General features: G+C 35.5%; 1 protein-coding gene across 7 annotated transcripts in view; it reads right to left on the bottom strand.

The window, feature by feature from the left end:
* Nucleotides 1-725: 725 nt before the first annotated feature.
* Nucleotides 726-10,989, bottom strand: part of LOC149171150 (uncharacterized) — a 126,695-nt gene continuing 116,431 nt past the window's right edge. Inside the window, exons 1-9 of one of the 7 annotated variants that reach the window (XM_089424042.1) lie at nucleotides 7,097-7,655; nucleotides 4,693-5,601; nucleotides 4,217-4,352; nucleotides 3,789-4,075; nucleotides 3,544-3,675; nucleotides 3,198-3,379; nucleotides 2,992-3,103; nucleotides 1,472-1,615; nucleotides 726-1,361 (exon numbers count right to left, since the gene is read on the bottom strand). In XM_089424042.1, coding sequence (XP_089280168.1) covers nucleotides 1,245-1,361; nucleotides 1,472-1,615; nucleotides 2,992-3,103; nucleotides 3,198-3,379; nucleotides 3,544-3,675; nucleotides 3,789-4,075; nucleotides 4,217-4,352; nucleotides 4,693-5,523 — 1,941 coding nt within the window. In that variant the 5' untranslated portion in view covers nucleotides 5,524-5,601; nucleotides 7,097-7,655 and the 3' untranslated portion in view covers nucleotides 726-1,244. Of the gene's footprint in view, nucleotides 1,362-1,471; nucleotides 1,616-2,991; nucleotides 3,104-3,197; nucleotides 3,380-3,543; nucleotides 3,676-3,788; nucleotides 4,353-4,692; nucleotides 5,602-5,798; nucleotides 5,995-6,492; nucleotides 6,602-7,096; nucleotides 7,656-10,989 lie in introns of those variants that run through there. The other 6 variants (XM_089424036.1, XM_089424035.1, XM_089424038.1 and 3 more) reach the window with 6 other exon arrangements.

Below are 10,989 nucleotides of genomic sequence, written 5' to 3'. Positions count from 1 at the left end.
CACAATTCTTCCACCATTTACATAAAAAAATGTCAGGGAACAACCATTTCTGTTAAAAAAGTAAGGAAGCTATTATTGTTGGGTCCATGATGTGAGAAGAGAATTAAGAGGACTTCCTTTTCTCTGTTTTATATTTACCATATATTTTCACTGTTTTTGTACATAGCAGACTATTACATGTTTCTACAAGGGGCCAATACAAATCTGATGCCTAATATGATTTGGAAGATGCCAATATCATGCCATTCAAATTTTGACATAACAATAATTTTACTGTTTAGCATTAAAATGCGCATTTTGTAATTTACATTTGTATCCACACTCATCTAAAGACTGATTTTATGCAAGATTCTCAAACAAACTACTTCATCAAAATATTGTATTAAGATTGAAAGTACAGACAAAAAACTTTGTGATAGCATCTAATGGAATTTGGTTTAACATCATTATAATTAGAGTCAAACTTAAAAATGCTCATCAAGAAATTAGTGTCCTTGTTGAGATTCGCAGAAGTGATAAGGAGAACGCATCATACAAGAATTATTTGCAACTGGCTTGTACTATTATACTGTGAAGTTGTATGAAAATCTTGAAAAGTTACCCACTTAGTGTGAAGTCTTGAGAGCTTCTAGAACAGAATAGATGAACATGATCTGCGTTATTTTAGGAATTCAAGTGAAACAGATTTACTATACTAAAATACCATTTAGCCTTTAGGCAATGATTTACTTTAATTGAATGAAACTAAAGAAGGCAGTGGCTCCACAGATTGGCTATGTACATGATTTTTTTTTTTTCATTTTTATCTAGCAAAGCACAGGGCTGAAATATAACTCCATGCATAATAGGTACCCACGTTCTCATTATGGCTTGGGAGGTGCACACAATACACCTAAAATTTTCGATCAGGGACTATCCTCTTACAATTTCACTCAAAGCAGTCCATCATCATGGCCCATCCCATACATAGAAGGCACGAACAATCATAGAGATAATCCAAAACTGCAGTTGTCAAGACTCAGAAGTCCAATACAATGCAACAGGGCTGAATAACGGCACATTGGCATATGCAGAGTAGTGTGCTCTCAGTGATTTGGTCCTAGGACCTTGCAATGAGAACAAACTAACAAATCCAATTGGAGAGACGGAGTTTATTCTTGAAATTCATGGTGGCTGTATAGAACTTAATGTCTTATTACACACATCATTATCTTTCAAGAATCATAGGTGTTTGCTTTGGAAGGCTACTGAGCTGATAAACCAGACAACTGTAAATTTTGTTGCTCTTCATCATGGATGCAGGCTAGTTTTCTCAATTCCTCAAAAGCATGCATTGTTTCTTCATCAAATCCTCCTGCAAACTGCAATTTGGATAGAAATATAACAAGAGAAGAATCATTAATAAAGCTGGTATAAAAATATTTCAAATCATGATTTTAAGACTTCATGTTGTGTATGATGGGAATATTACCTGATGAGCTCTATAAGCAAAACGCACGCCTTGAAGCAGCAAGAACTCCAGTGCAGGTTCCTTCTCAGGGTTTCCCATTGATTCAAGCTCGATAGATATTCGGTTCATGTACTTTTTGGCTAGTTTAACAGAAGCCACCTTTATCTGCTTTCAAAGGAGGCCAATTGATTACTACATTATGATGGTGCACATAAGCCAACATTTAAAAAGCGGTAGAAATACAAGAGATATAGGACTGTAAATGACAATTGACTGCTGAATGCAGCGTAGCATCACCCTCTTCCATGTAACCCTCCTAATACCGATAGAGTAACCAAAAGCATCATGTTTCAGTTAAAGACAAATGTTGAAAAGTAACAAAGAAAGCCAGACATTAAGAAAATCTCAACTATGATTGACAGTTCAGCACAACCAAAATGGCAGCATTCTGTGCGTTAATGGTTGTCGTATTTTATCTAGTGCACTGTCACTTGCTTTAACACGGACATAACAGTAAAGGAAGAGTATGAAGGAACCTTTAGAATAAAAAGCATCTCCACCGACATAAATATGTATCCGGCCAACCTTGTGTTGCAATAGTGAATCACTGACTATACTTATGAGAGGATCATGCTCTTCTGAAAAAATTACAACATTTATATAGGCAGGCACTGACAAAGAAAGAAAACCATCCCCTGTCCCTGCTTATGCAAAAATTTGGGGGTGAAGTTATCTTCAAATTTGTCACACGAAAAAAATTATTAGGAATGACTGTAAATCAATGAAGCAATGTTTGCCATGACTGCCTGAAGATGATAGTCAGATAGGTGGGAGACCTAGCTCTAGATTGGAAAAAATGGAAACTTGATTACTCTGAGAAACTTATACCACATTTCATCGGAAAAGGCAAAAGTGGACTGGGGACCTATCCTGCTATATAGCTTGCACTGAATATTGTAGCTTTCATAACAAACATGCTTTCTCTCACCATTAGCATCTTTAAGATGCTTTAATATTCACTCTTGTGGAGCTGGTTTTCTGAGTCTTCAAGAGCTGCAACCAATAACCAGCTTCATGTGTGCTTATAATGGGAATTGGTGAGAAGGTTTGAACTGGAGGGTGTTGTTTATCAGACCATCATAATTCATGATAATTTATAAATTTTGTCAACAATAACTTTGTTTTGTTCCCAGTTTACCTCAGAGGTTTAAAGGGTGTCAAACATAACTGCGGAAAATTAGTAGTCTCGAGAGATGAATATAAGAGAAGCTGTTCATTGAAATGTTTCTTGAACACCACCCAAAAGGTCTTTTCTAAAGGGGAATGGCCTCATAAGAGTTCTGAAAAATATCATTCGCAGACGGAAATCTGGGCTCTGACGTTCTGGAAAGAACACTTAATATTCCTCTCGGCATGATTTTAAAAGATGATCTCTTTCGATTCAGAGGGAATGATGTGAATATTAAGAAAACTGCAATGGAATGCAAAAGCATTGATGCAAGTACGAAATTCATTTCAATTCACCAAGGAGTCAGGACCACCTTGCTTATCATGCCACTGTCAAGCATCCAATCAGTTGGAATATGAAACTGTTTGTAGACGGTAATTGATGTTTCTCTTTTACGTAGCAGGTTATAGACACTTTGCTCCAGCCTGCCACAGCAATAATATGAACAGAAATAGTTATGTTGGGCATACCTTAGATATAGAACTGCAATAACAAACTAAAAGAATTGGAAGTTCTTACTTTTCTAATAATACTGTCATCTTCTTTAAGGCAACATCACAAGGCTGACGAAGGTCATCTTCATATTGCCAAACTTCTGATTCCAACTTTTTCGCATCCTGGTATCCAAATGCAGCTTCCCGCATTATGTCAGCTTTCTTCTCTGGCCAGTCAAAATGTTTCAGGACTGCTCTCTCATCTACCTGCAACAAGGAATTTGTTATTCATGAGATCACAATGCAGAACCTTATCCAACTCCCCTTTCTACCCACATTCTAGTGAATACTTGTAAATTGAAGAGAATGGCACAAAATATCATTTGAGTGAGGATTAGTACAAGCATTATATCTGGGATCATCTTACTTACAAGAGAAGCAAGCTCATCGTCAAGCCACTGAACAAAAGCTAGAACATCGTCGATGTCTGTATATGATGCACCCTGCACTTCTCTTATCAAGGATCGGACAAAGTGACCTTTTGTCTCCACATCTGATTTGATCTATAAATTTCAAAAAGAAGAAAAAATATGTTTATGACATTGGTCTGGCAAAACAAAACAATAACTGAACCACATTTCAAAGTATAGGGGAGCCCAAATAAAGTTTAACTCACTGCCAGTAAATGTGCAGAACGATTCTTGATTTCTCCAATCATGTCACTGTGAGCAATCGCTACATCTTGATTATCAAAAATTCCAGTTCCACATGTGTCTTTTTTGGCATCTCGTTTCATCAATGACTGGTAAAACTTGACTACTTCTGGAGCTTTCTGCACAACATCTTTTCTAACTGTGAACTTAGGATGAAGGGCGTGATGAGTAGGAGGTGGTGGCGGCGGTGGTGGTGCTGGCACACTGCTGTCACTTTTTGGAGATGCAATAGTTAGGCCTGCGGTAGTTCCTGACAGAGGTTTTGGAGGAGGCTTGTGTAAGTTTAATGGCTTATTTCCATCTTCTAATGAGATAAATTTTGTCAAAGGAGGCTGCTTGACAGCTATTGCTTCATTCTCTACCATAGTTTTCCTTGCCATTTCCACCTTACCATGTTCAAGGCTACGGAACATCGAATCGTGTTTGACTTTAGATTCAGGGTATTTTCCCGCAAGCTCTGTTGATATGGTCTTTGATAGAAGAGGGACGGAAACCCCTATGCCGTTAGGTCGTTCATTTATCTTGGCCTTCAACATTAAAAAGAGATTTTAATGAGCTTGTTTATGCCCAACCAAATTAAAAGTAAATAATGCTACTACGCTGCAAGACAGTCAATATATAGGAATTAACATAATCTTTTATCGTAATGAAACCGGCCCTGACATTTCATTAGAGTTCCAATAAAACAGGCACAACCCAATTTTAAACCTTGTTACAGATTTTATGCCATTCTACCAACTCTGCATATGCAAGGAACATCTTGAAGCCCTTATATTTCTAAAAAACCGTATGCGCTGTGTTCTATTGAAAAATATACATAGAAATCACTCAAAAGTGAATTACGGAATGCTTTTCAGGCAAACTCACCTCAGTGGCATGGCTTAAAGGACGAAACTGCGATTCCGCTGCTTCAAGCTTGTTTGCCATTTCTATTTTCTGCTGCTCAAGTTCCTTGTTCAAGTCGCGCAATTGGGTAAGTTCAGCCTTCAAATCTTTCATCTCCTGTGACTGCTGTTCTACGTTTGCAGAGTTCTCGGTTTTCAGACAATCAATTATCTGATTCAAATACTCAATTTCACCACACTTCGTGCTGAGCTCTTTCTCTAACTCGGCAACTTTATTCAGTGTCCTATTTAGCTCTTCCTGCTCGAGTAGAAGTTCATTTTGAAGTTTTTCTTCCTTTTCCTGCAATTCCTTTACCAAATGTTTTAGCTGGCCCGATTCATTACCAGATGCAGCAACTCGTCGGGTAATATTACATTCAGATTCCGACGAGTTAGGAGGCCTTTGAGATCTTTTCATACGGGCGTAAGCCTCACTTGTTCGAACCTTTGGAATTTGTCGCGTAACAGGTGTCTTGCTTCTTTCAAACTCTGGACCTTCATGAACTTCTAGGATGGGAATCGCAGAATTTTTTTTCCCAGGCTCGCCTCTACGATGTACTGGAGTCTTGGTGGTGGCTACAGCAGAAGTCGGGATGCCCTTTGTCGTTAAGGTATTCCCTTCTATCAAATTTGTCTTAACCTTTGTGTTAATTTCCTTTCTGACTCCATTGACAGCCTCAGGTCTCCGCGGCACTACATCTCTAAGCTTTGTACCATTGACGGAATTCTTGTTCTGAGACCTTGAGTTATTAATCTCATTCGCCAATTTTGAAGCAATCCCGCGCCGCGTGGCTCCAGGAAGCTCCTCCTTCATATTTGAACACTAGAAGCCTATGCACTGTGCGCCTTATGTTTCAGAAAGGCGAAATTGGGAAATTTTGCTCGGTCTTATCTGTAAGTTCAAAAAGAAAAACATGAGATTCAAGGATTGATTTGGCAAGAACTGGTAAGCTGCAAAAGAAATTGAGCAGGCAAATTTAGCGTTCTGGACATCCCTAGGCAAAATACGAGTTTCACTGAACATCTTTCACTCTTTTTAGATAGGCAAGCATTAGGTTTCCCCTTGATGGAAGGTGCAAAACTCTGTACCACAAGATGTAGAATATGTAGGAGATTCACCGTTAAAACCTTAAATCTTTGGCGAATTTCCTTCTGTGACGCTCAGCGGTGGCTCGGCGTGTAAAACCACAAATTCTCACGTGAAGGAGACTAACGTTCGCCTGAACAAGGTAATAATGTTCACCGTCTCTGCATATTTCATATGCAAAGGTTCCCCTCTATAATCAAATTCAGTTGTTAAATTTTAAGGATGTACCATGTGTATATTGATTAAATAATGATTGTTATGTAAAAGGTTTTTTATTAAATTGGGTAATTAAATGAGTAGTCAGTTATAAATGAATTTGTTTTTTAATTAAAAATGGGAGATATATATTTAATTTTTTATTATTTAAATAAAAACTGAAATTTTACTAGCATCTAAAATCTATAATTTTAAAAATTTTAAATTATTACTTATTAAATTAAGTTACTCTGATACATTATGTACATTTTTCATATTAAAGGTAAATAAATTAAAGAATAAATACACATTTCAAATGCCTTAATCAACTCTGGCCCATGCTTACATACAAAAATTAAAGATAATAGTGCCAGTCGGAGAATCTCAACCCCGTGGAGAAAGTAAGAAAGTAAGAGTGTCTAATTACAAAAGTAAGATTCTGTTTAATTACAAAAGTCCACGAGGAAAAGGAAAAAAATAAAATAAAATATATTTATTTACCATTTACTGTTTTTAACGAAAACTGGTAGCCGCGACAAAAAAAACTCGCAGCCTTGACAAATACAAGGACACTGCAGTGATAATGCTAACGGAAATGCCGACCAAAAATCTGTACATCAGCAAACAAGGGTTGGTGTATAGTCCGCCGAGATCAAGAAAGTATCGACCCAAACAAACTAAAATCTGACGGCAGCATTATCTTGTTAGCTTCAGAATAGTCTAAGATTCTGCAAATTAAAATGTAAAATGCAAGTTACTCATATAATAAGTCCCGGTTAAAGCTGTAGAAAATTTTCAAACTCGTTACTTGTATAATCAAGCCGGCTTAATGCTGCAGAAAATTTTAAAAAATGTACTTGTATTATGACTCGAACCTTAAAGCTAAAGAAAATTTCAAAATATATTACTCCTACTATCAGTCCACCACGAAATTCCATAAATTATTCAAATTTGAAGAAGGAAAGCACGCCAGAGTAAAGCAAACTCCTTAAATCCGAACTAAACTCTTTCCGAGGCCAAATTTCTACTGCTAAATTCAAAATAATAGTTCTTTCCGAACCTAAATTTCTACTGCTAAATACAAAATCACATATGAAAATCGTACCAGAGGCGACCCTGTACACAGAAATCGAGGATTGTTCCTCTATCTGCCCCTCCCCTGCGTAGAAGCCTCTGCATTCCGTAAATTTGTTGAAAAATCTTCCTAATTTGAGATTCAGGAAACCCGAAAACAGTATGAAACACCATTATTTTGTCATTCAGTTAGTAATTTCTACACCGAACACTGTCGACAAAATTCCGATTCCGCAAATGATCTGTTCCACGGAATCCTGCTATGAAACCCTGAAATTTGTCAGGTTCACTCTTCGCGTGCAAAGTGTTCGATAAAAATCCCTGAATGATATTCGTTGCATCAGGGCTTCATAACATATTGTTTATCGGAGCATCAAATGTCCGAAAGTTCTTGAATTTTATGTGACCCCGCTAAAGAGAAATAGAATAGCATTATTGTTCTCATCATCATTGCGCGGGGCATATGAAGGGACATGCACATGATGTTGAACCCAAATTTGAACCGCATAATATATATAACATGGCCCCCTCTTGCGGAGTCCCCGCAAGTTTGAAATTCCGCTATTCCCCTTCTTCGTCACGCAAACAATGCATACAAATTCAACTTGGTGGAGACATAGAGAACCAATACTTTTGCACTTTACTCCATTCCTTAGGAATAATAAAAGTGGGCATACGACCAGGAGGCTTACCAATAAAGTGGTTGGATGCGCCTCGGAAGTTTCGGCTTCGTACAGCTTTGAAGGGTGAGATGACTGTCGGAAAGTAGCATTTTCGTACATTTTGAAAGGTTAATTGACGTTGCAGCCAGAGGACATTATTGAGAACCAAGCCGATTGCCAAAACAACCTTCTATTTTTGACTGATGGGTTATGTTGTAGTCGAATATATTTGCATCAAATGGTTATCCTAACGTGTCGTAATCTGCACCGATGGTGCTAAAGCGACAAGTGACCAAGAGGAATCTTTCTACCACAATCTCACCCACTAGGAATCAGGTCGTTCATCTTCGAAATGAAATATTACTACTTTATCATTCTTCTTCATTATACCGATTGTGACATGGAAGGGGAGCGAATGAGTTGAAATGCCCATATCATGCTCAATGATTTGAAATTGGATCTCAAGTTTTCGGAAAGCCAATTTTGCCGACAGAAATATGATACCTGATGATTTGAAAGTGGATCTCAAACTGACCGTATTGTTTTGGCACATTGGGTCCAAAATTCGCTGAACGCCATTTTTGTCAAGCATTAGATAAGTCTATTGAATAAAGGAATTTGTTATGGATTATTTTGGCACATTGGATCCAAAATTCGTGAAATGCTAACCTTTGTCGAGCATTAGATAAGTCTGTTGAAAAAAGGAATTTGTTATGGAAGAAAAAGGAGTATTCTTGAAGAAAAGACACCGCGGTCGAGGAAGCGAATCTCGGTGTAAAAAAAATTGTCCAAGGGGCGAATTGTCGAGCACAGGGATATACTGTGGTTGGGAAATCGCATGGGCTTAGTACTGCAGGAGTAGTGGATTCTTGCTACGCATACATTGCACATACGGACGGATAGTTTAATGAGCAAGCAACCTTCCTTTCACCGAACTAAAGAACTTCACAAAGCTAGAGTAGGTGAGAAAATAAAGTGTCGGCTCATTGAGCAAAGAGCAAGAACTTGTGTTGTTCCACACCTTAGATCACATGGTTTGGGTTGATATTGGGTTATGCAACAATTAGGTTTTGTTTAAATTTTAATTTTTAGATGAGGTTTATATATATAAAATATACAATTTGAGGTGGTTTAATTTGAATTTTAAATTTTAGATAATATTTATATATATATATATAATATATTTTTGAGTGGGTTTAATTTGAATTTTAAATTTTAGATAATATTTATATATATAAAATATACCATTTGAGTAGGATTAAGAGTTAAGAGTATTTGTTTTTTCTTTTATATATTATAATAGAGTATATACATTTTTGTATATTTCAGTAGTTATATAGATGTTTCAAAGCAAATCCTTTGTCTCACAAATAAGTGAGTCTTATATATCAATTTGAATTGTGACACCAAATTATGAGTTTGAACTATGGACCTAGTCAATAGCCATAAAATTCACTAAACCTAAAAAAAATTCATGAAATTATAGACCAACCAAGATTTTTATACACCAAAAAAAAACTTAAAATTCCTTAAAAAACCTCAATAAGCATATGAGAAAAATCCCCATGAGAATTACTAGCCCAAAAGATACATACAATTAGAATTCAATTTTCGAAATACACATTTATAAGGGACATATATATATAAAAGATGGGAAACGTGATCATAGTTATTTATTACATTTTCTTAGACCGTTTATTTCATTATGGAACAGTGATGGAAATATCTTTCATTACCTCAAACAACATAAGGAAGATCTTTTTTTCGTTAATCAATAATGCTTTAGAGATATTTGTTTCTTAGTTCGAGTAAAAAGACCCCAATCTATTGTATGTGTTTTTGGGAATTCTATACCAAAAAAATACTTGGATCTTGAACATCTAAAGAGTAATGAATAATGAATGCAAAATGGGTGATTGATTATTAATTTTGCCATTGTAACTTCCATTATTACCTAGATCCATTTTTCATCCAATAAACAGTAGTGAATAGTGAATGCAAAATGGGTGATTGATTATTAACTTTGTCATTGAACTTCCATTATTACTTAGATCTATTTTCCATCCAAGATCTGTGATTTCCTATTCACAATTTTGATTTGGTCAATTTAACGGGGTCATAGTCAGTAATGGATAATAATGGATGGACAACATAGAGCATGGACATAAAAATATTAAAATCCATCTTAATTTTGGATCTATAAAATATAAACGAAATTGTTTTTAGTGAGATTTTTTGGACTTTCCCTAAATGAGGCAAAAAATTTTGAGGTGAAATATTGATTTGTGTAATTTAAACTGGTTTTTTGACTATATATATGGATTCAGTGCCCAGAAAATCCCTAAGGCACTTCTATTGTGCAGGGGTTACCCATCAAGCTTTTGATTTCAATAAATTCCTGTGTGCATGGGTTGTGATTTCAATAAATTCCTATTGGATTTTAGAGAAATTAGACCAATAAAAACCCACCGGAAAAACTTTTAAAACATCTCACTAAAGACAACTCAAATATAAACTAGTGCACCCACATTAAAAATATTAATGTGGTTGATATAGCCAAATATTTCATAAATATAACAAAAAAATATTGCAACACAAAGAATGCCTTACCAATGTACATTTACCTGATTAAACATGTATAAAAAGGTTATGGGTGAACTTTAACTTGAGAAAAAAAGGAATTACACATCTTATTGTAAAATGGACCATTTTGCTAAATAAAATTTGCTTATATATAAATGAATGTTATAAATAATAACGAGGGACTTATCATGGAGGAACTTATTAAAATTGGAATAATCTCAAATCCCCATGAAATTGGTAGGTGAGAGCCACTTGACACGAATCTAATTTTGTAAACTTATTAAAAGTAATGGACCATTTTGCTAAATAAAATTTGCTTATACGTAAATGAATATTATAAATAATAATGAGGAACTTATTATGGATGAGCTTATTAGAATTAGAATAATCTCAAATCCCTAGGAAATTTGTGGGCGGGTAGCCACTTAGCACGAATCCAATTTTTTATATTTATTAAAAATCAATGCAACCTAACAAACTTTGTTAAAAAATAAAATTAATAAATAAGTTAATATAAAAAATATTATAATACAAAAAATTTTAAAATCCTTAACAATTCCCACAAGCATTACTTAAAAGTCAATAGATTTATATACCAATTCACACCATATATGGTTTCTAGCATTCTCTCTTTCTTAACATAGGCTAGTTTAACTATTAATTATTATTAATTGCCTCT

This window comes from Pinus tabuliformis, chromosome 4_2, assembly GCF_031772625.1.
Source record: "Pinus tabuliformis cultivar Carrire ecotype Pingquan chromosome 4_2, CPIR1, whole genome shotgun sequence".
NCBI lineage: Eukaryota > Viridiplantae > Streptophyta > Pinopsida > Pinales > Pinaceae > Pinus > Pinus tabuliformis.
Note: the sequence above shows the minus strand (reverse complement) of the source record. Positions and strands in the feature narration are given on the sequence as shown.